Source organism: Lynx canadensis, chromosome C1 (genome assembly GCF_007474595.2).
Source record: "Lynx canadensis isolate LIC74 chromosome C1, mLynCan4.pri.v2, whole genome shotgun sequence".
Classification (NCBI taxonomy): Eukaryota; Metazoa; Chordata; class Mammalia; order Carnivora; family Felidae; genus Lynx; species Lynx canadensis.
Genome location: NC_044310.1, coordinates 220,459,085 through 220,485,714, shown reverse-complemented (window position 1 = coordinate 220,485,714; position 26,630 = coordinate 220,459,085). Strand labels below are relative to the sequence as shown.

Here is a 26,630-nt window from a genome sequence, read left to right as displayed (position 1 = left end):
GCAGATGTTAGGATGGCCGTCCAGGTGTCGGGCTGTAGGCTTTTGCCGCCCCTGGGCTTCATGGGACTGGAGCGCTCAGTTGGAGCCTCCGCCTCCTCACTTAGTGGCTAAACTTGGAGGGGAGAGTTGTCCACGGACCCTCCTTCACTTGCGTTTTGCCTTTCATCACTTGGTGAAAGTTTGAGTGTCCTGGTACCTCACAGGTTGTGAGGACAATGGTGTGGTTTGCCGGTGAAACAATTAAACCCTTGGCCGAAACGCGAAGCTTAACGGTCTCGCTATGCCTTGACTTTCTTCTCTCTGACTCCCTCCTTCCTGCTTCAGTGGCTCACCCGGATTGTGCGCGGGCGCGAGATCAACCATGAGCTCCGTTGCAGTTTTGACCCAAGAGAGCTTTGCTGAACACCGAAGTGGGCTGGTTCCGCAGCAGATCAAAGGTGACGGCCCCTTTTGTGCCTTTCTCCTTCACTCTGAGACGTCGCTCCTTCGGCATCTTTGTCAGATCTTTCTGCCAGTATTTCTGGATACAGAAACTCTCAAACTGTGGACCGCTTTCTGGAAAGCCGGTGATTGTGGTCACTGGGAATTAACGGGATTCTTTTTCAGAGTTGCTGTTTCCCAGTTGTGTTGAGCTAAAATCCTTCAAGATCTGGTGTGTATTTACATAAACAGGATAATTTAATTTGAAAGCTAAATTCTCATTTATAATCCTTCGTCTGTATGCAGATTCTATAAAATTTTCAGGTGAGAGAGTAGGGTTTTCTATTCCAGCCTGTTCTCAACTTTCAACGTTTTCGAATAACTGAATCAACTATCAGTTCTTAAGTTTAATTAAAATTTCACTTTGTAAGTCCCACTGGCCGTGTTTCGAGTGCTCATTTATTGCTAGGGCAGTGGAGACCCAAGCACTGCCACGCGCCATCCAGCTGCCCCATAGGGTTGTTTCCCTCTCTAGATGAGGGACGCCAGGCACTGACAGGACCCGGCTGCTTGTCAGCGCGGAGGCTTTTTGGCGTCCTGGGATAGCACAGCCACGTGGCCAGAAGTGGTGAGCCCGGAGTGGCACGTAGGCCTGTCTCATTCCAAAGGTCATCTCCCTGCTCTGTGTGCACATCCATTCACAGTGGTTTTTGCGGGGCGCTACCATTGCCGAGGCGCTCGGGGGGGGTCCAGAACAGCCCCGCTCCTGCTTTCACGGAGCTCTGGTGAATGGGACAAAAAAACCGTGAATGATTAGGGCTCTGTGGGGGATGGAGGTGATGAATGCTCCGGGGCCCGGTTTCCACCAGGCTTGTTGGCTCCCGTGCAGTTGGGAGGGGGTGGTCAGAGACTGCAGCTCCTGCACAAGTCATTGTCAGCACAGTGGGAGATCGGCCGGGGTCTGCCGCGGAGGCGGGTCTCGAGGGCAGTGCTGAGTGGGCACTGACATTATTCTGTTCTGCATATTTAAGGGTTGATTATGTGCCAGGCGTTGTCATAGTTGTGATTCTGTAAGCAAGGATTAGAAGACTCTTGGGCTCAAATTCTTTGTGGTAAGGCCTGTTTTCACGGGGCTCACCCCACTCAGGGAGGAGTAAGGCACCTGCTGTCGGGGTTGGCCCCTCCAGGCCACATGCTGAACCTGAGGGTGCTGGGCCTGGTGAGCTCACAGGGCCCTTTACCGTCACTAAATGAAGAGATGGGGGTGGAGTGTCACTCGCAATTAATGTTTTGTTGCTCTCTTTTGTTGATTTATTTTGACATTAAAACCCTCCAAGTGTCTTTTTCGTCTAATGTTGAAAGTGGTGTGCTTCCTTTTAATCTGTGTCGGCTGGTCCAGTTGCTACTTTAAATTCAGAAGAGGAGAGCGACCCTCCGACCTACAAAGATGCCTTCCCTCCACTCCCTGAGAAATCGGCTTGCTTGGAAAGCGCCCAGGAGCCTGCTGGCGCCTGGAGTAACAAGATCCGGCCCATCAAAGCTTCCGTCATCACTCAGGTAGAAACTCCGTTCTTTCTTCCTCTGCCCCTCCAAGTAGGAAGTGGTAGCACCTGAGGGAGTGGGTTTTGAACACACAGAAACGGGAATGCTTTGGGCATGCAGTGGGGGGGCGGCTTTCAGGGTAGATCATTCCCCACTGCTGGGGCCGCTGTCCTCATGCCCACCGCGTAGCCCTGGCGCTCAGAAGGAGCGGGTCCCTTGGCTCTCCAGTCTCTGCTGCAATCCAGTCTCCGCTCCTAACTGCTGAAAGTGGCTTTCCGCATCACCAGCTCCAACAGGAACTTGTCTGTCTTTTCTGCCTTCTGTCCCCCCATGTCAAAGCAAGTCTTCTCCTTTTGGCTCCGGGACACCCATTTCCGTGGCTTTCTTTGATCTCACTAGTCCATCTCTCTGCTCTCCTGACCTGGGACATTGGTGAGGTGAACCCCGTCTCCCATGTGAACACTTGTCGGATCGTGCTTGTTGATTACCTGCCACCCATGTGCCAAGAAGTCCCCTGAGCCTGAACCTCCTAACCGACTGCATCCTGGGTCTTTCCACCTTTCCGGCAGCTATCTGACACGGGCCTGGTGTCTCCCCAGTCTTCCCAATCTTATTAAATGCACCATGTTTTACTCAGGGGTTCAGGCCCAAAACCAAGAGTCATTTTGGTTCCTTCCACTTCCACTCTTGCCTCTGCTCAGTGCCTTCTCCGTCCAGCAGCCGGAGCGTCCTGAGTCATCAGTCCACGTGCCTACCTCTGCCCAAACCCTTCGTTGCCCTCATCTTGCTGCAGAGTGGGCTGGGGGATCTGGTTCCTTCCTTTCTCCTGCTTGGACAACACCCCCTTGTGCTCACGCTGCTCCCTTATGTGCCCCCTTTTTATTGCCCTCTCCCTTTTGCTCACTCTCCCCTCTGAGTATGGCTTTTCTCTGTCTCCTTGTCCCTCAGCCCCTGTTACCTCCCTGTGTGTTTCCTTCACTGCGCTCTTACCTGGTGCTTCCTTGCTGTCCGTTTGTATCGGGGTATAGTTGTCTTCACTGGAGGGCGGCCTCCTGCCCTGAGGTGCTTTCTGCGGCACCCCCTCTCTGGCCGTAGAGCAAGGGAGGGGAGGAGGCGGGATACTTAGGAGTCTGCGGACTCAGGCTCTTGACTCTGTATTCGGTGCCTACGCACCTAAGTGTTCTCTGTCTCTTGATCTCTTTACCTTCCCTTTTTTGTCTTTTCCTGAGCAGGTGTTCCATGTGCCCCTGGAGGAGAGAAAATACAAGGACATGAACCAGTTTGGAGAAGGTGAACAAGCAAAAATCTGCTTGGAGATCATGCAGAGGACCGGCGCCCATCTGGAGCTGTCTCTCGCCAAAGACCAGGGCCTCTCCATCATGGTGTCGGGGAAGCTGGATGCTGTCATGAAAGCCCGGAAGGACATTGTTGCTAGACTGCAGACTCAGGTGGGTCCCCAGATGAGTTCTCCTGAGCAGGTGTGCCCTGGACCGTGCCGCTGGCTCCTGCAGATACGGTTTTGGCTTCGTCAGACCCTTCCCCCACTGGGGAAGCAACATGTGGAGCCTCCTGGCATTTTTATTTGAAAAACCACTAAATCGGGGATAGAAGTGGGACACCTACTGTTTTTGCTATTTGACCTAATGGACTGAAAGGTCAAGGCTTGTCCCGAGGGTGGAGACACTTGGAGAAGCTGGGCTCACTGGATGGTGTAGTGCAGACACCACCACAGGGCACTCATTCCCAGCGCCTGGCTCGAGGGTCTGTGCATTGCTGGTTAAATACACGTTTCTCGGTCCTGAACTTGGGAGGTTACAAGTTCGGATGTTGTTTTGAACCTGTTCCATAGTTCTTAGTAGTCTGATACCACTACTTGGAATTGACTGGGGAGAACTGTTACAATAAATAAATCTATGATACCTTTTGTTTGTCCATTAGCGGTGTCACTTAAAGGTGAAGGTCAATGCAGAGAATCTTATTAAAATTAAAATGTCTTGTGACAGAGACAGCGTTAGGTGGGTTTACTTAGAAATGGAGGTCCTGGGGTACCTGGGTGGCTCAGTCTATTAAACGTCCGACTCTTGGTTTTGGCTCAGGTCATGATCTCACAGCTTTGTGGGTGGGTTCAAGTCCCACATCATATCAGACTCTGCACTGGCAGCACGGAGCCTGCTTGGGATTCTCTCTCTACCGCTCCCCCACTCATGCTCTCTTTGTCTCTCTCATAACAAATAAACTTTAAAAAAAAAAAAAAAAAGAGGGGCTCCTGGGTGGCTCAGTCGGTTAAGTGTCTGACTTCAGCCCAGGTCACGATCTCACAGTTCGTGAGTTCGAGCCCCACGTTGGGCTTTGTGCTGACAGCCTGGAGCCTGCTTCGGGTTCTGTGTCTCCCTCTCTCTTTCTGCCCCTCCCCAGCTCATGCTCACACTCTGTCTCTGTCAAAAATAAATAAACTTTAAAAAAAAATAAAAAAAAAAAAAAGAAATGGGGGTTCTGTTGGTGCCTGCCTGGGTGGCTCAGTGAGCGTCTGACTTACGATTTTGGCTCAGGTCATGATTCGAGGTTCATGAGATTGAGGTCCGCATCAGGTTCTATGCTGAGTGTGGAGCCTGCTTGGGATTCTCCCTCTCTCCCTCTGCCCCTGCCCCCTGCTCACACTGTCTGTCTGTCTCTCTCTCTCTCTCTCTCTCTCTCTCTGTCTCTCACTCTCTTTCAATCTCTCAATGTCTCTCACTCTAACAAAAAGGTTGGTGGGGGGGCAGCCTGGAGCACCTGGCTGGCTCGGTTGGAAGAGCATCCAATTCTTGATCTCAGGTTACAATTTCGAGCCCCACGTTGGTTGTAGAGATTACTTAAAAATATAGTCTTTAAAGAGAAAAAAAGAAATGGGGGTTCTCCCCACCTGCCACTGATCTTCTGCAAACTCCTGGGGGAGCTGGCTCTAGAATGTTGTGGCTAAAAGATGAGGGGCTGTGGGGCAAGAGCAGGGACTTAGCAGGGAGGAGGGGAACTGCCCTGTGCTGTCCACACTCTCACTCACCCCGTCCTGTGGGCCATGGGAAAGTCACTAACTCTCCACTAGCTTCAGGGACCGAAGTCCCGAAACACAGGCAGCACTTCACCTTGCTGCTGACATGTAATCAGTTCTCAGACTTGCTGTTTACTGGTCAGTGAATATTTGAGTATTTTGTGAGTGAGCACTGGGCGGGAGAAGACCTGACCCACTCCACTCCCCCTACACCTCTCTTTACTTTAAAGCAGATCCCAGATACATTCATCTGTAATCTACCCCCCACCTTTTTAAAAGTATAATTTACCAGGCTGTTACTCATTAAAGTTAACAGTAATTTTTAAGTTTGTTACTTATTTCGAGAGACGGAGTGAAAGCGCATGAGTGTGCGTGGGAGAGGGAGAGAGAGAATCCCAAGCAGGTTCCATGCTGTTGGAGCAGAGCCTGATGTGGGGGCTTGATCCCACAAACTGTGAGATCGTGACCTGAGCTGAGGTCAAGAGTCTGACGCTTGAGGGACTGAGCCGCTCAGGCACCCCTAAAAGTAATAGTAATTTCATAATATATACATACTAAGCCCAGTCTGTGGACTTCTTACATTAATTATCTCTAGTTGTCTTTGGAGTTCAAATCGGCATCCACACCAGGCCTGCCTGCTGGGCGTCTTGTGCTCATGCCCTCTTTGATTCCTCAGTAGTGCCCTGCCCTCCTCTTCTTGGTGCCTTTGATTTTCTGGGATAAGCAGGTATTTGCTTTGTCCCACCGTCCACTGTTACTTCCTGTAAACTGGGGCTTAGATCTAGGGGTTGGTTACTTTGATGTTCAACTTGTTTGGCAAGGAAACTTGTGGGTGGTCCAGTGTGGTTGTTATTGATTCCAAGACTAGACTCCAGTTTTCAGCAAATCCATCCATTAATAAAGTTCCTGATCTTTTGCTTAGTACTGTTATCATCTGCAGACGGCTTAAATTCAGTGGGGTGCAGATGGCAGTTTTCTAACTCCCTCCCCATTAACTTGGTCTTCTTGTGAAGAACTGTCCTCTGCCACCTGTTGAGTCAGTGTTCAGACTACGTTGGCACCCTGGCATCTTCACGGGGGACCCGGGAATCTTCTCACTGTCATTATGAACTTCTGATGTGTTGATTTAGTCCTTTATGGTGAAGTTGGCATCACCTTTGGACACTGGGACCCCCTTTGGTTTGGCCTCCTGCCGTCTTCTGGAGTGATCATTCGTGTCCATCATGCCCTGATTTCGAACACAGAGACGTGCAGGCCAACTGTAGCCACAGACGTAAAGTCAACTGTTCATCCAGGAACTCTGTGCCTTTTTTTTTTTTTTTAATTGTTTTTGAAGTTTATTTTTGAGAGAGGGGAAGAGACAGCATGAGGGGGCAGGGACAGAGAGAGAGAGACACAGAATCTGAAGCAGACTCCAGGCTCTGAGCTCTCAGCACAAAGTCCGATGCAGGGCTCGAACCTACGAACCGCAAGATCCTGACCTGAGGCGATGCCAAACAATTAACTCTGAGCCACCCAGGTGCCCTTCTGTGCCTTTTTATTAGGAAGTTGCATGAGTGCAAACTGGTAGTTCTAATTAAGATGAAAGGTGATGGAGTCTTAAAATTGCTTGAAGGAGTTCATGCTCTCATCCTGAGATACAGTTAGGTTGGGACAGAGTCAGAGCTGTGTGATAAGATTCTGTCAGAGACAGCTTCCGCAGCCCCCCCCCCCCCCCCAAATCTCCCTCCCCTGCCAGGTGACCATTCTTAGTCTTTGATTTATCCTTCCCTTGTTTGGGTTTGAGAATAGAAGCAAAAGATAACTTGCTGTAATAAACCTTGCCCTACATCCTGTTTTTTCCTGCGTATTTTTTGGAGATGTATACGTATCAGCAAACAGTGGCTCTCCTCCTTTCTTACTTGGGTGCGTGGTGCTCTGTGCGTGTGCTGGAAGTTGTTCAGGCATTCCTGTTGATGGGCATTTGGGTGCCTCCCTGACTTCTGTTATAAGTGTGTCTGGTTAAAAACCTTGTACATATGGGATTTCCTGTTTTACCCTGTCTGTCCGAAGATGAGTTTCCTAGCAGTGAGGTGGCTGGTCTGGGCTGGTCTGAGGGCAGTGCATACTTAATTTCCCTGTAGCAGCCAAGCCCTGGCCCCCAGGTGCACCCGGGGGCCTCGCCCACAGGCTTGCCCCGCCTGTCAGATGCTTGGGCTTTTGGCCTTCTGGAAAGTAGCTGAGTGTACTTTTAATTTGGATTTTTCAGATGAGCAGAATTGTTTTATTTACTTATCTGAAAGAAAGTGTGAGTGGGGGAGGGGAGAGAGAGAACCTTAAGCAGCCTCCACACTGTCAATGCAGAGCCTGACGTGGGGCTCGATCTTACGACCGACCCGGAGATCATGACCTGAGCCTAAATTAAGAGTTTGACACTAAACCAACTCAGCCACCCAGGCGCTCAGGATTGAGTGTCTGTTTAATACAGACTTTGCATTTGCTCTGTGTGCTCTTTGTTCTTTGGCCTTCACTGTCAAGTTAAAGAGTCTACCTTGCTCAGTGTATTAGGGCTCTTAAAACCTGCCCCAGAGGGGCACCTGGGTGGCTCAGTCGGTTGAGTGTCTGACTTGGGCTCAGGTCGTGATCTCATGGTTCGTTTCATGAGTTCGAGCCTGGCGTCGGGCTCTGTGCTGACAGCTCAGAGCCTGGAGCCTGTTTCGGATTCTGTGTTTCCCTCTCTCTCTCTGCCCCTTCCCTGCTCGTGTTCTGTCTCTCAAAAATAAATAAACGTTAAAAAAAAAAAATTTAAAAACCTGCACCAGTAATACACCTTATGAATAACGCTTCCTAGTTGGCCATTTGTTTTTTGACCTTGGTGTGTTTTGCTGTGTGACGGGTTATTCAAGTGTAGTCATGTTCATTACTGTTGTTATTTTGAGTCCTCACTGGGAAACTGTTTCACTTCTGGATTAGGAGAAACTTCATCTTTTCCTGGTGCCTGGAAGGGTGTTCTTCCCTTTTTGTTCTGGATGTTTGGAATTTCTTACCAGCAGGGGGAGGGGCACATCCAGTTTCATCCTTCTCCATATGGCTGTTAGGTTGTCGACACCAGTTTTAAAAGAGTTTTTTCCCAGTGATTTGAGTGGCTGTTTTTATGAAGTCCTACGTTTCCGTATTAACTTGTTTCTGTTTGTGGGTTTTCAGTTCTGACCTGTTGGTCTGTCTTTCTGTGTGCTAATATTGTTTTAAGGGTAGTAGTTTTATATTATTTATATTTAGTACAGTTACTGGTACCCTTCCCGTACTGTCCTCTTTGAAGATTTTCCTTGTGCCTTTCTCTTTTGTTCTGCCATGCAAAACTTTATGATCTACCTTTTGCTCAAGATTGCATTAGAGCTTTAAAGGAGTGTTTTGTGATTTTTTTTTTTTTTTGAAAGAGGGCACAAATGAGTGAGGGGCAGAAAGGGAGAGAGAGAAGTGGGGCTCACCTGACGCAGGACTCGGACTCATGAACCGTGAGGTCATGACCTGAGCTTGAGTCAGATGCTTAACGACTGTGCTACCGGGGCACCCCGTCCTGTGAGTTCTAGTGCTCGGATCCCCCCTGCGCTGCCTGGGCGCCCCGTCCTGTGAGTTCTAGTGCTCGGATCCCCCCTGTGCCACCGGGGCGCCCCGTCCTGTGAGTTCTAGTGCTCGGATCCCCCCTGCGCCGCCTGGGCGCCCCCGTCCTGTGAGTTTTAGTGCAGGGACCCCACCTCTTATGTTGGGTTGTGTCTACTTAGCTACTTTGTCTTTTTTTTTTTTTTTTTGGCCTGTCAGAAATGGCCATTCTTTTGCATTCTGTCTTCGAACCAGTTGCTGTTAACATAAGATAAAGCTGCTTTGGTGCTGCTCTTCTCCCTGTTATAGACCTTAGACGTTTAATAAAGTTGTAGTTTCCCGGGGCTCCGGAAGGCACAGGCCCGTGCCTCTTCCCTGTCTCATCTTTGTGCCTGCTTTGCTTCCTTGGGTTTCCTTTTGTGGTGACCCCCTGCAGTGGAGGTTGGGGGGGCAGACCTCAGTGGGTACCTCCCGTTAAGTACAGGCTGAGTAGGGTGCATGCCTTTTGTCACGTTACAGGAGTAACGCATCCATTGATGTTCATGTTCTTGCACATTTTAAATCATAAATAGATTTAAATTTTCTGGAGGTGATCGTTTGATTTTTCTTCTTCTTTTTTTTTTTTTTTTTTAATTTTTTTTTTTTCAACGTTTATTTATTTTTGGGACAGAGAGAGACAGAGCATGAACGGGGGAGGGGCAGAGAGAGAGGGAGACACAGAATCGGAAACAGGCTCCAGGCTCTGAGCCATCAGCCCAGAGCCTGATGCGGGGCTCGAACTCCCGGACCGCGAGATCGTGACCTGGCTGAAGTCGGACGCTTAACCGACTGCGCCACCCAGGCGCCCCTGATTTTTCTTCTTACGTCAACGTCATGACACGTCAGTGGTATGATGAATTACATAAAATGATTTCCTCGTTGATCCATTTTTGGAGCAAACGTGAGCTGATCAGAATGTGTAACAAGCTGGTGGTCTTTTTCTGTGCTGGTTGGGAAGTGAGGTCCTGTTATATGGTCTCTATGACGTTTTTGTTTTGAACGTCAGGTAGTCTGCTATAAGACGGTATTTTGGGGGAAGGGGGAAGTGGCTGATACGGGAGTTTCTGCTACACCAGTGTTGGGAGCTTTAACACTTTTCTTTTTTAAGTCGTCTTAGTGCCTACTTTCTGCACAGAGTTGGGAAGACTGGGAGCCTGTGTCCTCCTGGCTCTTTGGGACTTCAGGAACCTGCTTGATTTCTAGCAGTTGGACTCATTGGATGAAGGCTTTGGACTATTTCTATTTTATTTTCTCAGACAAGTCGTCTGTTTTAACTGGTTGTAAAAGAGCGGAAAAAGAGTTTATTAGGGATATAGGTCTTATGTCTGAAAATAAAAATAGCTTAGTATTCCAGAAACAAAAATTAATGTGGTTAGTCAGTTATGTACCTGCTTTCCTACCATGTCCCAGGATGGTGTTGACAGTCATGGAAGTGGAGAACAAGACAGCATTCTTGAATATTCCTGTTCTCGTGGTGGCTCATTGCGTCGAGAAGCTGTTGAACAAATCAGTACCTCTAACTAACTATGACAGCAGAGCATGTGTCATGGGGTCCTGGGGGGGTGTATTGCACTTGAACTTTTCCTAGCCTTGGGGTCAGGGTAAGCGTCCCCAAGACCATGATGTTTATTTAACCTGGGAGTGTTCTGAGGGATGGGCTGGCACTGGCAGGCAAGAATGGCGTTTCAGGCGGAGAGAATATCGTGGAGAAATAATGCTTTTTCAGGACCTACAAATACTATTGTTTTCTCTGCCTCTCTTCCTCTTACAGGCCTCAGCAACTGTTGCCATTCCCAAAGAACACCATCGCTTTGTTATTGGCAAAAATGGAGAGAAACTGCAAGACTTAGAGCTCAAAACTGCAACCAAAATCCAGATCCCACGCCCAGATGACGCCAGCAATCAGATCAGGATCACCGGTACCAAAGAAGGAATCGAGAAAGCTCGCCATGAAGTCTTGCTCATCTCTGCTGAGCAGGTGGGGCCAGGTGAGGGCTTGGTGTGTGTGCATTGTCCTCAGCCCAAGAGCTGTGCCTTCATGGTTCTGTTCTGTCCTTTCCAGGACAAACGTGCTGTCGAGAGGCTGGAAGTGGAGAAGGCATTCCACCCCTTCATCGCTGGGCCTTATAACCGACTTGTTGGTGAGATCATGCAGGAGACAGGGACGCGCATCAACATCCCCCCACCCAGCGTCAACCGGACAGAAATTGTCTTCACTGGAGAGAAGGAGCAGTTGGCCCAGGCTGTGGCTCGCATCAAGAAGATTTATGAGGAGAAGGTAGTGGTTGGGCAGAGAGTGTGGGGACTGTCATCTGGAGGTGTGGCTGAAGTCTAGCCCCTGCCTCTTACCCCTCTTGTGCCCAGATGAGTTCAGTTTCCAGTTAGTTAGCAGGTGGAGCTGTTGGGCAGGGAAAGAGTGGACAGAGCTTGGAGCTAGACGTCTGGGCTGGATGTAGCACCCAGATCCAGTCAAATGTTGGAGCTAGCTGTCTGCTGTGAGTCCCCGTCATGGAGTCCCCATACTCACTCCTTGAGGTAGGGGGAGGACTTGGTGTCCTCACCTCATGGACTTGCACTTTTCAGTCTGGGCTTGAGTTAAATTCTCAGGTGATTCTTGTGAGGACGAAACCCAGCCCTTGATCAGAGGAGGTTCTGGGGGTTGGCTGGTCCCCGTCTTCACTTGCGAGGGCTCACGAGTATGTAAGGCTCTGCATCTTGCTCCCCCCTTCTTTGATGACAGTGTTCTGTTCCCACCTATTCCTCCTGAGTCCTCCCTTCTGACTCCCTCATGGTGCTCTTAGAAAAAGAAGACCACAACCATCGCTGTGGAGGTAAAGAAGTCCCAGCACAAGTATGTCATCGGGCCCAAGGGCAATTCCTTACAGGAGATCCTGGAAAGAACAGGCGTGTCTGTGGAGATCCCACCCTCAGACAGCATCTCCGAGACTGTGATACTTCGAGGCGAGCCTGAAAAGCTGGGGCAGGCGCTGACTGAAGTCTATGCCAAGGTAACTGCCGCGTATGACACTGGGCGCTGGGTGCAGGGACCGCGTCGGGGGAGCGCACGCCTGGCTCTGGCGAGCATGAACACGCGTGAGCTGGCCCCCGCAAACCCGCTGCTCTGCCTCCTGGTTTCCTAGGCCAACAGTTTTACGGTATCGTCCGTCTCCGCTCCTTCCTGGCTTCACCGATTCATCATTGGCAAGAAAGGGCAGAACCTGGCCAAGATCACTCAGCAGATGCCTAAGGTGAGGGGGCCTTGCGGATGTGTTCGTTCTGAGTTTTTGATCTTGTCATCCCGTTGCTGACATTTGTTGTTTATTCTGGGCATGCCTCTGAAGACTGTGGCACAGTTTTTAAAAGTCAGTTGCTGTTTGTGACAGTCCGTTTACATGGGTGGCTGAGGAAGAACATAATAAAGTTTTTAATGTATCTGTCATTCTTTTGATCTTTTTAATCAGAAGCTGTGTGTATTGTTAGGTGTCGTGGATACCTTAGGAAAGATCTCATGTATTAGGGCGTAGTAACTTCACGATGGTTATGTCTGTAAACTTGGAAGAGCACACGTGCGCCGTTTGTTTGAAGTGCGGTGTTACAGCCTTTTCATGCTTTACACTTCCATCCTTGACGTCTTCCTGGTCTTCCGGAGGGGACCACAGCTCCCCGTGGACTTACCCCGGCTGACTTGCGCGGGAGCACATCCTTCGTACCCCCCTCCGACTCACAGCGGGTTTCCAGTTGACTTCTTTATGTTTCCCTTAGGCTCAGGGTCCTGGTTCACACAAATGCAGCTGCTTCCTGGGGCCACTCTCCCTTAACGCCCTTGTCACACGTTGCCTTCTTGCCTGGTGTGTCGTAAGCGGGGACAGGGCTGGCCTTGCCTGTGGACCACCTTCAGGCAGCTCTCCATGGGCTCAGATTTCCTCCCTAATGCTTGTTCTCATTGTTTGACTTTTTTAAAAAAATGTTTTTAATGTTTATTTCTGAGAGAGAAACAGAATGCTAGTGGGCGAGGGGCAGAGAGAGAGGGAGACCCAGAATCTGAAGCAGGTTCCAGGCTCCGAGCTGTCAGCACAGAGCCCCACGCGGGGCTCGAACTGAAGAGCCATGAGATCATGACCTGAGCTGAAGTCGGACGCTCAACCGACTGAGTCACCCAGGTGCCCCAATACTTGTCTCATGTCTCATTCTTTGTGTAAGCGAAGAGGAGTAGGCCTGTAACAGGGAAAGTGCCACAGCGAAACAGTGGGGAAAGTGGTGTTGAGGTGCTCTAGGTCTGTGGTTTGGGTGGTAGGCATATCGTGGAGGATTTTACAGTTCCCACATTTACTGAAGCAAAGATGATTAGATCACAGTAGTAGCGAAATAATGGGTGTCCCCCAGCTGCCCTCTTCAGCCGCCTGTGGTGTCTCTGGACGTGCGTTTATATGAAGCAGGTGGGGTTGGCCGCTGCCTCAGGAAAGCACTCGCAGGTTCTCAGGGCACTGCCGCTGTGCCGTGCCGTCTTGGCCATCTCTTTCCTCATTTTGATGTGGTAGGTTCACATCGAGTTCACGGAAGGTGAGGATAAGATCACTCTGGAAGGCCCCACAGAGGATGTAAACGTGGCCCAGGAACAGATTGAAGCCATGGTCAAAGACCTGGTAAGATGCCCCCCTGCACATTGTGGGTGCTGGTGAAGTAGGGCCGTGGCTGGAATGTCCTCGCTTGCCAGTCAGACATCACGTGGGTGGGCCTGGCTACCCAGGGGTAGCCCAGGGCGAGTAACAGGTTCTGAAGCGGTTAGAACCTGGCCAAGTCCAGGAGGTTCATGGATGGAGGAGACTTTGTTTTGAAGAAGGGTCTTTGAAGTGGGCCGGAAGGACAGTCTTGGAACAATGCCCGACAGTTGAGTGACAAAACATGGCAACAGCTACCGGCTTTTGGACTTTGGTTCTTGCTGGTGTCTGAGACTGTGGCTCATCCCATGGCCTCAAGAGTTTGTCTCCGGACCCATTCTGTGCTCCTCCTGCAGATTACCCGGATGGACTATGTGGAGATCAACGTGGACCACAAGTTCCACAGGCACCTCATCGGGAAGAGCGGGGCCAACAGTGAGTGCGGCTGATGGCGCCGGGGGTGGTGCTGGGGTTGAGGCTGGGTCACACAGCTTCGAACTCCTCTTCTCGCCGGGCTGTGGTTGGTCTGGAGGTAACCATGACCATCCTGGTCAGAGGTCACGGTGAAGGACTGCCGAGCCTGATGGGGTAACATCACTGGTTTTCTAGTCACTACCGAATGGGTGCCTAGCAGGGCTCCCCAAGGAGCAGGAAATGTCTGGGCTCACGGGCACAGGGAGGGGTTCTTTTGGGCAAGCGATATCACGGCAGCCCAGGTGAGCTCTGTCTGATCAGGAGCGCAAGCGTGGTTCCTCAGAAGTGTGTTGAGTGAGGGCTGTGCCCAAATGAAGGATGTTTTCTAAAACCCACTCCTTGGCCTGGTTTACTGTGAGGCCACCCAACACATTACAGTGCTTTCCTTGTCCCTATGTTTCCTCTGTAGTAGGAGGTGAGAGGGCAGCACACATCCCAGCCTGGGTCCATCCCTAGGTTGTAGGGACCCCAGCCGTGTAGACAGGATGCCCTGTGAGTGTGTCCTCTTTGGTTTTTGCCTGATACGGTCCAGTTTTTGTTCATAGTAACGTGAGCTTGTCAGCTGTGCCGTGTTTGGTGTCAGTCTTGTGTTCTGGGGTATTTTAAACACCAGTGAGAGTCCATAGACACAGAACACCTCCTGATGGAGCTTCCTTGCACATACTGCTGAAGCCTCGCGCACACTGTAACTCGATTTGTTTGTGTGTGTGTGGATGAACTCTGGGGTGTCTTAACGTAAGAACTCGTAGCTCTGACACAAATTGCCCGTGTCTGCTCCCCAGGAGTGTGGAGCCCCCAGTGCGGTTCAGGTTAATTCTCTTCGCTTTCTGGTTCTGTTTCTCCCCTCCTTTTCTTTCACGATCTGAAACCTCCCACCTGGCTTCTGAGTCCTTGGCTCTTGTTGTCCTACGTGGTTTCACCCTGAAATAGCACATGTCCTGGCTGTCTCTGTGTGTGCTCGCAGCCCTCCTCTGTGACCCCTAAGGAGCTTGGGCAAAATGCAGGCCTTGTTTCTGGGGATAAGGTCTCTCCAGGGTGTGGGGGCTTGGGTCTCTGTTCGAAGAAGATGACAGAGAGTTTTGAACTCAGCTTGTTTGGCAAAGAAGTGAAGTCTTGATTTGGATCCCAGCTGATGGTGGGGTCTCTCTGGGCAGCAGCCTGACCTCCGTGGAGGCCTCAGGTGGTCATTGGGAGGTGCCCTTCGGTTATTTTTGTTTTTTTGAGAGTAATTTTATGACGTGAGAACACAGTGGTTCGGTTCCCAAACTTGCTTCCACCTTAGAAACCCCTGGGATCTTTTAAGTATTCTAAAGCCCCAGCCATAGCCCAGGCCAGGGAAACCTCATCCACTGAGAGGCCCCAGCTGTCCATCAGGTGACATCCTCAGGGTGACACCTGCATGGTCCGTCTAGGTAAAGACCATACCCAACACATTTGAGAGAATGGAGAGTCTTGCACTGAAGGCTTAATCACCCTCTTTACTTGTTGGGTGACCGGTGAGTGGGGGCTTTAGTCCTGTTCTGCTAGGTGGTTAATCACTAGTGGAACATAATAGATTCTGAGTCTAAAACGTGTTTCTTGTTGTATCATTAAGTAAACAGAATCAAAGACCAGTACAAGGTGTCCGTGCGCATCCCTCCTGACAGTGAGAAGAGCAACCTGATCCGTATCGAGGGGGACCCGCAGGGTGTGCAGCAGGCCAAGCGGGAGCTGCTGGAGCTTGCCTCTCGGATGGTGAGACCTGCGGCCAGGCCCTGCTGGGGAGGGGTGCGCCTGTGCCTGCTGGGTGACTCTGCAGGGTACCCTCTGTGCCTCTGTTTTCATGTGTGGTCCTGGAGAATGGGACTCGCTCAATTTAGGAGTGGCTCTGACCTGCAGGGGCCCAGGTGCTGCGCTGGAGGCACTGGGGCTCTGCAGCAGGGCTTTTGGCCTTGGGGAAACCCCGGAGTCTGGGATGCTTTGAGTACTGACTCCAGGGACTGTGATGGGTTTTCTGGATTCTTAGAAGCACCCAGGTGACTCCCATGTGCAGCCAAGGTTGAAAATTCCTGCTGTGTGGTTATCCGCAACTCTAAAGGTTGGCGGGGCTTTTTCCTGTTGCCAGACTGAAGTTCTGCACTCCCCTGTCTAAGCTGTCAGCGCTGGTGTGTCTATCTTGATTGTGTGATTCATATGCAGATAGCCATGCAGCTGTGATTGTTGGTTTGGGCTGCACCGACGCGTCACTGGGATGCCTTTCAGCATCCAGAGGAGGCACGTGCTGAGTGAGCGTTTACGGTTCAGCGTAAACACTTGCAGAACGTCGGGAAGCCTCGCGCAGGGCAGTGTGCGTGCCTCATCGGGATAGGGAGTGAGCTGCATGTCTGTTTCACCCTGTCACTGCCTGGCTCTGGTGCCCAGGCCTGGAGCCTGCCCTCAAGGCCCCCTTTGGGCAGTAGGCCTTTCCTTTTCCTCAGCTGCAAGCCGACACATGCGGCCTCCTGCCATTCTCTGGCCATCCCTGAGCTCACAGCTCAGCGGAGGGTTCCAGCTCTTCCCTTACTCAGCCAGCTCTCTTGTTGCCCGGGGGGGGGGGGGGGGGTCCCTTTGTCTGGGGTATCTGGTGCTTCTGTGGGATTACTGAACCCGTGTTTCTCTGTCAGCCTGGTGCCAGTCTGATCCAGAATCTCCCCCAAGATTTTGAATGGTTAGCTGCTAGTGTTTTTTCTTTATCCTACCTCTGTTTATTCTTTTGTATTCTTTGGTGTTTTAGTGAGACGCTGGGGTAGGTGAGAACCAGAACCATGCAGGTTTATTGTCTGGTGTTGAACCTTTGTTAATTATCCACGTGTGGCAGTGGTTGAACCACACTGTGTTCTGGAAGGATCACTGCCTGCAGGGCGTTGTGCCTCATGGTCTCTTGCTCTCATCCCCATGGATTGAGGCCACTGCACTGGCACTTCTGGTTGAGGGGTCCTGAACTCTGCTGTGGAATCGTACTTCATTCAGGAAAATGACACCCAGCCCATGTTGTTAGAGAGAGTGGGTGTCCTCTCCAGGGCACTCTGCTGGCTGCCGACTCCCTGTGGTGCTACGAGGCTGTTGGAGCTCCCCAGGCCCCCGGGGGGCCTCCTGCTGTTTACATCATCTCCTCAAACCGCGTTTTTAGGAAAATGAGCGTACCAAGGATCTGATCATTGAGCAGAGATTCCATCGCACCATCATTGGCCAGAAGGGTGAACGGATCCGTGAAATTCGTGACAAATTCCCAGAGGTAAGGGTTTTCCAAAGGCATTCTCGAGTCCTCTAGGAGGGATTGATTGGCACTGTTGTGGAATCCGGTCATTACCAATAACTGAACTTGCATTTGTGGTGATTTGTCCCAGGTTATCATCAACTTTCCAGACCCAGCACAAAAGAGTGATATCGTCCAACTCAGAGGGCCCAAGAACGAGGTGGAAAAATGCACCAAATACATGCAGAAGATGGTGGCAGACCTGGTAGGGGGTGTTTTCCCTCCTTGGTTGTGATACAATGTTACTGGTGGCGGAGAGGCCTGGGGGACTTGTCCCGTCAGTACCTCTGCTTGGGGAGCACACCTGGACCCTGGATTGGTCTGCCATCTCCATAGTGATGCCGTCCCTGGTAACCCCGTGTGCTTAGACTGGCAGAAATTGTTAGGGCCTCAGTGTTGCGTGGAATTAAAGTGGGGTGCCAGGTTCCTTGTGTCCTGGAGGGGTCTTGGGGTATCTAGATAACGTGTGCCATCTGGTAAGGAGCGGGATGTACGCAGATAGTGTGGGGAGTCAGTTACTGATTTGTTACCTTCTTGAGAGCTGGAATGGGAACAGGTAGTTTGGAAAGTGCCGAGGAGGGTCGTTATTGACGGGAGGACTCCAGGTGGGCTCATGCTTTGTGTGGTCCTTCATGGGGCTGGGACCGAGCGGACAGCTGCCTCAATCACTGATGGGGGCTCTCCCAGCCCTGAGCACATTCACGCTGCCCTGGGGTGGTGGGGTTCCCAAGAGTGGCAGGGTCTGTGTGTCACCTTGAGGTGTGCTCTGGGCTTACTTCTCCCAGCCTGGTGTCCTGGTCTCCACTGGCCTTCGGCCAGCTCTGGTCCTGGAGGTGGCCAGAACCCCCTCGTACCCAGAGTGTCGGTTGAGGACAGTTGGCACACTCCGTTGCTTCTGGATTGTGGAACTTGCATCGAACAGATGGCAGGTTGTATTGCGAGCCACTTTTTATAAAGGTGGCTTTGCATCAGTTAACTGTGGCTTGCCCAGTTAGCTAATTGCTGAGTAAGTTATCCCCCATTCTTGTGACAAGCCTCTGAAGGTCAGAGGTCAGATAGCAGGAGACCAGGAGGATCCAAGTGTGTGTTTTCCCATAACGAGACCTGTCATTTCATACTCTTTCATGGATGATGGGATACCTCACTCCAGTATGCTGGCTAATTGTGCCGCTCCTTTTGTCTCTAAGGTGGAAAATAGTTACTCAATTTCTGTTCCGATCTTCAAACAATTTCACAAGAACATCATTGGGAAAGGAGGCGCAAACATTAAAAAGGTGACCAGCCAGTTTGTCCCCTGAACCTTGGCTCTCCTCAGCCTACCCCCAAAGCCCTCTGCCATTCCGGCTGAGCTTTGAAGGAGGGAGCCTTCCTTTCCAGCCCTGGGCTCCAGCTGTCTCACCTGGGACGTCCGCTTTTCATGGTGTCCCATCTGCTTGTAGATCCGAGAAGAAAGCAACACAAAGATCGACCTTCCAGCAGAGAATAGCAATTCAGAGACCATTATCATCACAGGCAAGCGAGCCAACTGTGAGGCTGCCCGGAGCCGCATCCTGTCCATCCAGAAAGACCTGGTAATGGGGTGTTTTGTGACAGGACGCTAGCCAGGCTCCCTGTGGTCCTGTCTCAGCAGCCCCCACGGCGCGCTAGCCTGCTGTTCAGGCACGCGGGGTCAGGCAGGCCGGCCCTCCCCGCAGCAGTGCTGGCCTCCGAGCAGCCACCTGCCGCCTGGCTGTGGCGGTGTGCCCCGCTGGTCTGAGCGGTAGCACTGGACTTGAGTGCTTGGAAATCAGGTCGTGAAGGCATTACAATAATTTTTTTCAATTTCTGAAAAGTTAACGTGTAAAAAACTGCATGTTTAAAGTGTGCGCTTTGGTGAGTTATGACACGTGTACATCCATGGAATCCTTTCCGTAGTCAGGATGCCGAGCGTGTCCAGCACCCCAGAAATGTCCTCCTGCTCCTTTTCAGTCCCTCCCTCTTCCGTGCCAGCCCCCGCCCCCTACTCTGCCTGGCCATCCCCTTGATCTGCTTTCGGCCACAGGGGATTAGAGTGGGTTTCCTGCATCTCCGTCTAAAAGAAATCCTGGCGTCTGCTCCCCCATCTCCAGCTGCTTTCACCTGGAGCATCCGTGTTGCTCTGTGTGTCAGCACCTTGTTTTGTTTAATGGCCGCGCAATACTGTCATTGTATGCACTGATGGTTTTCCTTTTGGTCTGAGACCTGTAGTTTTTCTTTGAAGGGGTTTTTTATCTAATAAGTCGTCAAATTTTTTAGCGTAGAATTTTGCATAGTATTCCCATAGTGTGTTTTCACTGTGGTGGTCTCTTTTGCATTCCTGATGCCTGTAATTCGTGTCATTCTAGAATCATCTTCCTTTACCCTGGTGTAGTAGTCTTTGCTCTGAAATCTACTTTTTCTCGTTAAAGTAGTTTTCTCTTAAGCAGTTTGCTTTTTTTTTTACTCAATTTGATCATCTCTGCCTTTTAATTGTACCTAATTACATTAGTAATTGTAGATACCCTGTTTTAATCCATGTTTTAATCCATATTTTTAGTAAGTGTGAGGAAATGTGAATTTTTTTAATTTTAAAATTCTGTTAAAATTCATGTAAACAAGATTTGCCATCTTAGTGTACAGCCCCGGGACATTAAGTGCATTCACACTTGCTGTGCAGCCATGACCACCATGAGTCTCCAGAACTTTCCATCTTCCCAAACAAACTGTCCCCATAAACAAGTTCCTTTGGCCCTCCACAGCCCTTGGTCACCCCTGATGTGATTGTTCTGTGCGGTTCCGTTTCAGTCCACCGCCTTGAACTTGTTCTCTGTGTGTCTCGTCTTTGTCCTCTTTTTCTGCCTGCTTTTGGATTTAATAGAACTTTGTTTTTCCTTTGATCTCCCTTTATGGCTTACTGGATATTATAGCTTTTACTTTAGTGGTGGTTTCAGAGTTGTCCGGGCACACGTTCCACGTGCGCTTCCTCCGGGTCACTTCGTGCTATGGCAGTGTCGCTGGAGGTGCTGAGAATCCCACGTCCCAGCGCTGCTGCCCGGCCTCCCTGGTCTGCGTTGTGGCCCTGCGGCACCTTCTTGTTTGCACATTGGCTTCTTTCCCTTAGTATTAACGTGGGTCATGTGGCAAGAATGTATTTAGTTTTGTAAGAAAGTGCCAGCCCGTCTTCCCCGGAGGCTGCCCCAGTGGCAGGGTGGGCATCCGGGGGCTCTGCAACCTTGGCATGGAGGTTTTCTTTCTGCACCTGACTCTGTTTTGGCACCTCCCACAGTGTCTGTGAGGACACATCAGAGGTCCTCCTTTACTTTGCTCCTCCACACACGTTCTTTGGCTCTTGTTTTTAGGAGCGTCTCGTAGGCTTTGAGCGACATACGACATGTCTGGGGGTCCTTTTCCTCGCGTGTCTTGGAGTTCATTGAGCTTTCTTGGATACGTGAGTTTAGCATTGTCATCAAATTTGGAAAAATTGGGGTCACTATTTCTGAATATTTTTTTTCTGTCCTCCCCTTCAGGGACTCCAGTTACCTGGTGATAGGCAGCCAGATTGTCCTGTGGTTCACTGGTACGCTATTTATTTGAGTGGAAAGGTGAAGTGGTGTTTTTTCCTCCATTGGTTTCTTTAAATTTATTAATTTTCTGCAGTGTGTAATCTGTCTGTACCCCACCTAGTGTATTTGTCATTTTGGACATTTTCACCTATAGGGGTTCAGTTGGAATATTGGAGGTTTTACATTGACACCTTCAGTCTTTCTTTGCCTTTTTGACCATATGCAGGGTCGTGAAAATGCCTGTTGTAGCGTTATCGGTCTCCTCCGGTTCTTCTTTTTTTTATGTTTTTTTTTTTTAATCTGAGGTGTGGATGCAGAGGGAGAGAGCGAGAATCCCAGGCAGGCTCCACTGCCCAGCGTGGAGCCCAATGTGGGGCTCGATATCAGGACCGTGAAGTCACGACCTGAGCTGAAATCCACAGCGGGATGCTCAACGGAACCACCCGGGCGCCCCTCAACCCACTGGTTCTAGTGTCTGTGTCATTTCTGGGCTGTTTTCCGTGCTCTTCTCAGTGAGGTAGTTTTCTCCTGTTTCTTTGCTTATCTGCTATTTTTTCATTGGATGCCAGAAGTTAGGAGGTTTACTTCGGTGGATGCTGGATAGTTTTGCATTCCTGTAAGTGTCTTTCAGCTTCGTTAAGGTGCTTTGAAATACTTTGCTCCTTTGTGGACTTGCTCTTGAGACACATGAGGTGGCGTCACAGCAGTGCCTAGTCTGGGGCATTACTTCCCACTACTGAAGTGAGGCTTTCCTGTGCCCACGTCCTGGCATGTGGACAGTGCTGTGTGCTGTGGTTTGCTCCCTCTAGTGATCCGGGGCTCTTTCCCAAGCCTCGGCCATTTCCCTCCGCACGTCAGTATGGGAGCAATGTCCAGTTCACGGGGGCTTCTGCCTCCACGCTGCTCCCTCCCCTCAGGCTCTGACCTGTCGGCCCTGTGTCCTTGATGCTGGGACTTCGCCAGGGGGCAGTCAGCAGGCTCACCTTCCTTCCTCCCTGTCTCCAGTGTCTTGAACACCATTGTGTCCTTGTGGGAGTTAAACCTGGTCCTTGTGTCACCTTGACTAGAGGCAGGATAGGTGCTGACCCGCGGGCGTATCGGTGTATCTCTGCTTGGGCACCAAGAGAATCAAAGGAGGAAAGCACTGTTTTGACGGTGTAACCCGGAGGCTTCCCTTCCACATTGTGTGAGCCACTGCCCCCGCCCCATCCCACACCCGTATTCATGTACCCACTCATGCACACAGGCTCCGGGTCCCTGGGCGGCGGGCGTGCCGTCCTGTGTCCCACACCTCACGGACCGTGTGTGATTCCAGGCCAACATCGCCGAAGTGGAGGTCTCCATCCCCGCCAGGCTGCACAACTCCCTCATCGGCACGAAGGGCCGCCTGATCCGCTCCATCATGGAGGAGTGCGGCGGGGTGCACATCCACTTCCCTGTGGAGGGCTCGGGGAGTGACACAGTTGTCATCAGGGGCCCCGCCTCGGATGTGGAGAAGGCCAAGAAGCAGCTCCTGCACCTGGCAGAGGAGAAGGTGAGCCCCACGCCCAGGAGTGATGGTGCCGTGTCTGTCCCTTGCTAGAAGTCCTTGCCCTGTTTTTGTGGCAGGTCAGAAAACTGCTTCATTACACCTTTATGTCTCTGATTTTGCCATTGCTGAACAAAGGGCCTTGGCAGGTCGAATGCCGACCTGAACGATGTAGAAAAGTTGCGGTTTGGCGTATTGGCTTTTTAAAGTAGAATTCATAGACCATAAAATCCACTTTTCTGAGTTTTGACGAGCATACACACACTGACGTGACCACCACTGCAGTGAAAATGTTTTGGCCATCACCTTAAACTCTGCATTGAATCACCTTTGCCCCTTTGTCAAAACCCACGTGTGGGTCTGTTGCCGGACTCTGTGCGTCCCAGTGACACCATAGGGTCGGGGGGCTGGGAGAGCCCTTTAGCTTTGTGCTTTTGTAGAACCACTTTAGCTGTTCTAGATCTTTGCCATTCTGCATTTGGAAACTGCTTACCAATTTCTAGGGGAAAATCCTGCTTAGATTTTGACCGAGACTGTGTTGAATCTGTAGACCAAATTGGGGAGAACTGACCTCCCGGGAATTCAGTCTTCCAGTCTGTTTTAAGTCTTTGATTTTTAATTGGTGTTTTGTTATGTTCAGCATGTGGTTCTCCTTCGTGTTTTGTTCGATTCATATTCTCGCTATTTTGCTTTGTAGCATTGTTGTTAATTAAATCAGTGTCAAATTCCAGCTAGTGTCATGTATTGAAATAAGTTTTTTTTTGTAGTGGCTTTGTTTTGTGCATCTGCTTTAAAGTTCAGTTACTAGTATTAGTAGCTTTTTTTTGTGAGTTTTATGTGTAGAACATGTTGTCTTTGCGTAGACAGTTGGGTTTCTTTCTGATCTATACGCCCGTAGGTCTTGTCCTCTGCGCCACGCGGGCCTCCAGTATGGCGTTGCGTAGCAGTGGGGAGGGCAGACAGCCTTGCCTTGTTGGCAGCCTTTGGGGAAAGTGCTCAGTCCTTCACCATGAAGTGGGAGTTACACTGTCTTCCAGAGTTGCTCTTTATCAGGTTGAGGAAGTTCCCGTCTGTTACCGATTTGCTCAGAGTCGTTACGGGAACAGGTGTTGGGTTTTGTAGGAAGATTTTTCTGCATCTGTTGACATGGTAGCATGGTTTTTCGTTTTTTAAGCATATGTATTAGATTTTTTTGGTTAGCTTTTTTCTTTTTTTTCTTTTTTTTTTTTTTTTTTTTAGTGTTTATTTATTTGGGGGGAGAGGAAACAGTGAGAGAGAGGGAGAGAGAATCCCAAGCAGGCTTTGTACTGTCAGTGGAAAGCCCCACACAGGGCTTGAGCTCATGAACTGTGAGGTCACTACTGTAGCCAAAATCAAGAGTCAATGCTTAACCCACTGAGCCACCCATGTGCCCCTAGTGGTTGTTTTTTGTTTGTTTTAATGTTTAACCGACCTTGTGTTTTTGGGTGACCCCACTGGTTTAAGTGTGTCATCTTTTATCGTGTTGCTAAGCTGGGCTCACCTTGCTCATTAGCTTTTTTTTTTTTGAACGTTGGTTTATTTTTGAGAGACAGAGTGCAGGTGGAGGTGGGAGGGGCAGAGAGTGGGGAGACACAGAATCTGAAGCAGGTTCCAGGAGCTGAGCTGTCTGCACAGAGCACGACGTGGGGCTTGAACTCACGAACAGTGAGTTGCATGCCTAACTGACGGAGCCACCCAGGCACCCCTGCTCATAGGTTTTTTAATAATGGTGCTGTTTGCCAATGTCGTTGTCTGAAGAGTAGAAGATTCTCTCAGGGATGTTTTGTGAAACCAGCATTTAAAAGATAACAGAATTCACTTGTTTGTTACTCTGTTTAGCATGCTGGTAGACCCTCTTTTTTTTTCCCCCCCTCTTGTGTTTCTTCATGCCTGTGAGCCAAGTTTCAGGATACAAGGAAGAAGGGGGAAGCATTGTATGGGTCTGAGTCAGCCAGGCAGAGTGTGTGCTCCAGATGAATCCTCAACAAGGTCGTCGTGTCGGGGCTTTTGCTGAGCCCTGGCTTCTTGGTGTCAGACTAGGGCCTTGGTTGGCTTCGGTCTCTCCGAGATTGAGATGGGGCCTTCCTGTTGGGAAGGGCTCCCCTGTGGCGAGAGCAGGTAAAAGCCTAGACAGGGAGCATTCTGCTCGACTTGGGAGTACCGGGAGTGCTGTGGGCTTACTTGCTGTGCAGTTGCCTCCTACTTGCCTAGCACCCCGAGGCCACACTCACCAAGTCCCCTCTGTAGATGGAGAGCACTGGCGGGGGTTCGGTCAGTTTGGGGAAGCAGCAGGATTGGGGCTCTCAATCCACATGCTCTTGGCTATCTGAGTGTCTGTGGTCATGGTAGATGGCATGTAAGTACTTCCCGTCTGGGAGTCCATCCATTAGTTTCCGTGAGGCTCGATTAGCCCCACGCTGTTGTTCTCTAGGCCCTCTTTCTCACTTGCCCAGGGGACCAGGCAAGTAGCATCAGACCAATGTATCTGCGGTTGGTTTCCACAGCAAACCAAGAGTTTCACTGTTGACATCCGCGCCAAGCCGGAATACCACAAGTTCCTCATTGGCAAAGGGGGTGGCAAAATACGCAAGGTGCGTGACAACACTGGAGCCCGTATCATATTCCCAACGGCTGAGGACAAGGATCAGGACCTGATCACCATCATTGGGAAGGAGGATGCTGTCAGGGAGGCACAGAAGGAGCTGGAGGCCCTTATTCAGAACCTGGTAAGGCCCAGTGGGAGCTGCCCCTTGGTTGTCCATCCTGTCGGCGTGGTTGACACGAGTCCTCTCCCTTTCCTTTCCTCCAATGCTGCAGGATAATGTGGTGGAGGACTGCATGCTGGTGGACCCCAAGCACCACCGCCATTTTGTCATCCGACGAGGCCAGGTCTTGCGGGAGATTGCTGAAGAGTATGGTGGGGTGATGGTTAGCTTCCCACGTTCTGGCACGCAGAGTGATAAGGTCACCCTCAAGGGCGCTAAGGACTGTGTGGAGGCGGCCAAGAAGCGCATTCAGGAGATCATCGAGGACCTGGTAGGTGCCTGGGAGGGTGGCAGGGCTCCAGTCAGGCTGGGGCTCTTTGGTTCTCAGTCTTGGACTCTCAGCCTCTCTGGCTTTACTCTTGGCAGGACACTGCCCTTGAGCAGCAGCTTTTAAAAACACGTTATGAAATGAAATCTGTATGAGGAACCGGCTTCCTTCTCTCTGCCTCTCCTTCCCAACGGGAAGAAAAGAGATGGCAGGGGACGGCGTGTCAGCAAATCCACATGGAAACTTGTGGGGTTTTCTCAACCAGCGCTTAGAGAGCCTCACCCCCCCCTCCAGGGCTCCTCCCAGCCCTCCCCTGCTGGGGCCTTGGAAGTACTGTCCTGACCATTAAGCCTGATGCCTCCTCACAGAGTCACAGCCACAGCATTTGAATGTCACCTGGCTAGTGCAGTCACCCTACAGGGACAGTGGCTAACAGTGCCGCGTGCTTTGTGCTCGGGGTGGGGGCTCTGTGCATGGAGACAGGAGATGGTCACACGTGCTCTGGGCAGCAGTGAGTGCTGGTGCTGTTTTGTACAGACAGGTCATCAGTACTTAGTCACTGGGAGATGTCTCAGAAAGAGGCCTCCCTGTCAGTCCTGCCCCCACCCTCCCTCTGTCCACCCTGTTGTACTTTGAGCACTTGGAAAAGGGGTGGGGGGGCGTGCATCTGTGCATTTGGGGGTCTCTGTAGAGGATTGAGTGGAAGCTGGTGAAAATACGCGTCGAGCCTAAGCAGTTAACCTTTGCCTTTATTTTTTTCTTTCTTGCTGTGTCCCCCTGCCCACCCCCCCCTCCCCAGGAAGCCCAGGTGACCATAGAATGTGCCATACCCCAGAAGTTCCATCGATCTGTCATGGGCCCCAAAGGTTCTAGAATCCAGCAGATTACTCGGGACTATAACGTTCAGATTAAATTCCCAGACAGAGAGGAGAACCCAGGTGGGTCTCAGCGGTGAGCTCTGTGCTGAGTGGGGAGCCAGGGGGTGTGTGAATGGACCTCCCCTACGGAGGGTGGGCGTCAGGTGGCCATCACGTGTGCTGCCTCGTGTGTCAGTGCTGGCGTGCTGCTGGAACACCCGGGTCCCAGGGTGACCAGGTGGCCTTCGGGCAGGGTGACAAGGCCAAGGACAGCAAAGCAGCTGCGGCCTCTGATGCAGGGGTTTGGTTCTGAGGCTACTTACAGATTCCCAAGTGATGTGTGTGACGGGGCTGCTCCCACTCTGTCCACTGCAGCTGCCTCTCCCCCAAGCACCCCTACCTGGCGGGTCTTGTCCCTTGTGAGGCAGGCGGCTCCAGTAAAGGTGGCCACTGGCTGCCCTTCTGTGACACCCCTCCCCCAGCTCCATGTCCTGCTTGTCACTTGGTCCTGCTTGTGTCCTGGGAGCACGGCAGGGTGGTTAGGCAGCCAGGAGGTGACTGGCTTGTGGGGTCAATGAGAGCAGCGTCCTGCCTGTGTCTCAGACCTCACTTGGTCA

At 51.0% G+C, this 26,630-nt stretch overlaps 1 protein-coding gene across 2 annotated transcripts in view; it reads left to right on the top strand.

Annotated features, from left to right (window-relative positions):
• LOC115522027 (high density lipoprotein binding protein) overlaps positions 1 to 26,630 on the top strand; it is a 74,351-nt gene that overhangs the window by 38,707 nt on the left and 9,014 nt on the right. For both annotated transcript variants that reach the window (XM_030327597.2, XM_030327596.1), the window contains exons 3-20: positions 325 to 437; positions 1,820 to 1,977; positions 3,195 to 3,410; positions 10,380 to 10,586; positions 10,671 to 10,886; positions 11,410 to 11,616; positions 11,749 to 11,856; positions 13,147 to 13,251; positions 13,623 to 13,701; positions 15,335 to 15,474; positions 16,889 to 16,993; positions 17,106 to 17,219; positions 18,202 to 18,288; positions 18,454 to 18,585; positions 21,890 to 22,108; positions 24,628 to 24,849; positions 24,941 to 25,159; positions 25,956 to 26,094. In XM_030327597.2, the coding sequence (XP_030183457.1) occupies positions 362 to 437; positions 1,820 to 1,977; positions 3,195 to 3,410; positions 10,380 to 10,586; positions 10,671 to 10,886; positions 11,410 to 11,616; positions 11,749 to 11,856; positions 13,147 to 13,251; positions 13,623 to 13,701; positions 15,335 to 15,474; positions 16,889 to 16,993; positions 17,106 to 17,219; positions 18,202 to 18,288; positions 18,454 to 18,585; positions 21,890 to 22,108; positions 24,628 to 24,849; positions 24,941 to 25,159; positions 25,956 to 26,094 (2,749 nt within the window). In that variant the 5' untranslated portion in view covers positions 325 to 361. The remainder of the gene's footprint in view (positions 1 to 324; positions 438 to 1,819; positions 1,978 to 3,194; positions 3,411 to 10,379; positions 10,587 to 10,670; positions 10,887 to 11,409; positions 11,617 to 11,748; positions 11,857 to 13,146; positions 13,252 to 13,622; positions 13,702 to 15,334; positions 15,475 to 16,888; positions 16,994 to 17,105; positions 17,220 to 18,201; positions 18,289 to 18,453; positions 18,586 to 21,889; positions 22,109 to 24,627; positions 24,850 to 24,940; positions 25,160 to 25,955; positions 26,095 to 26,630) is intronic.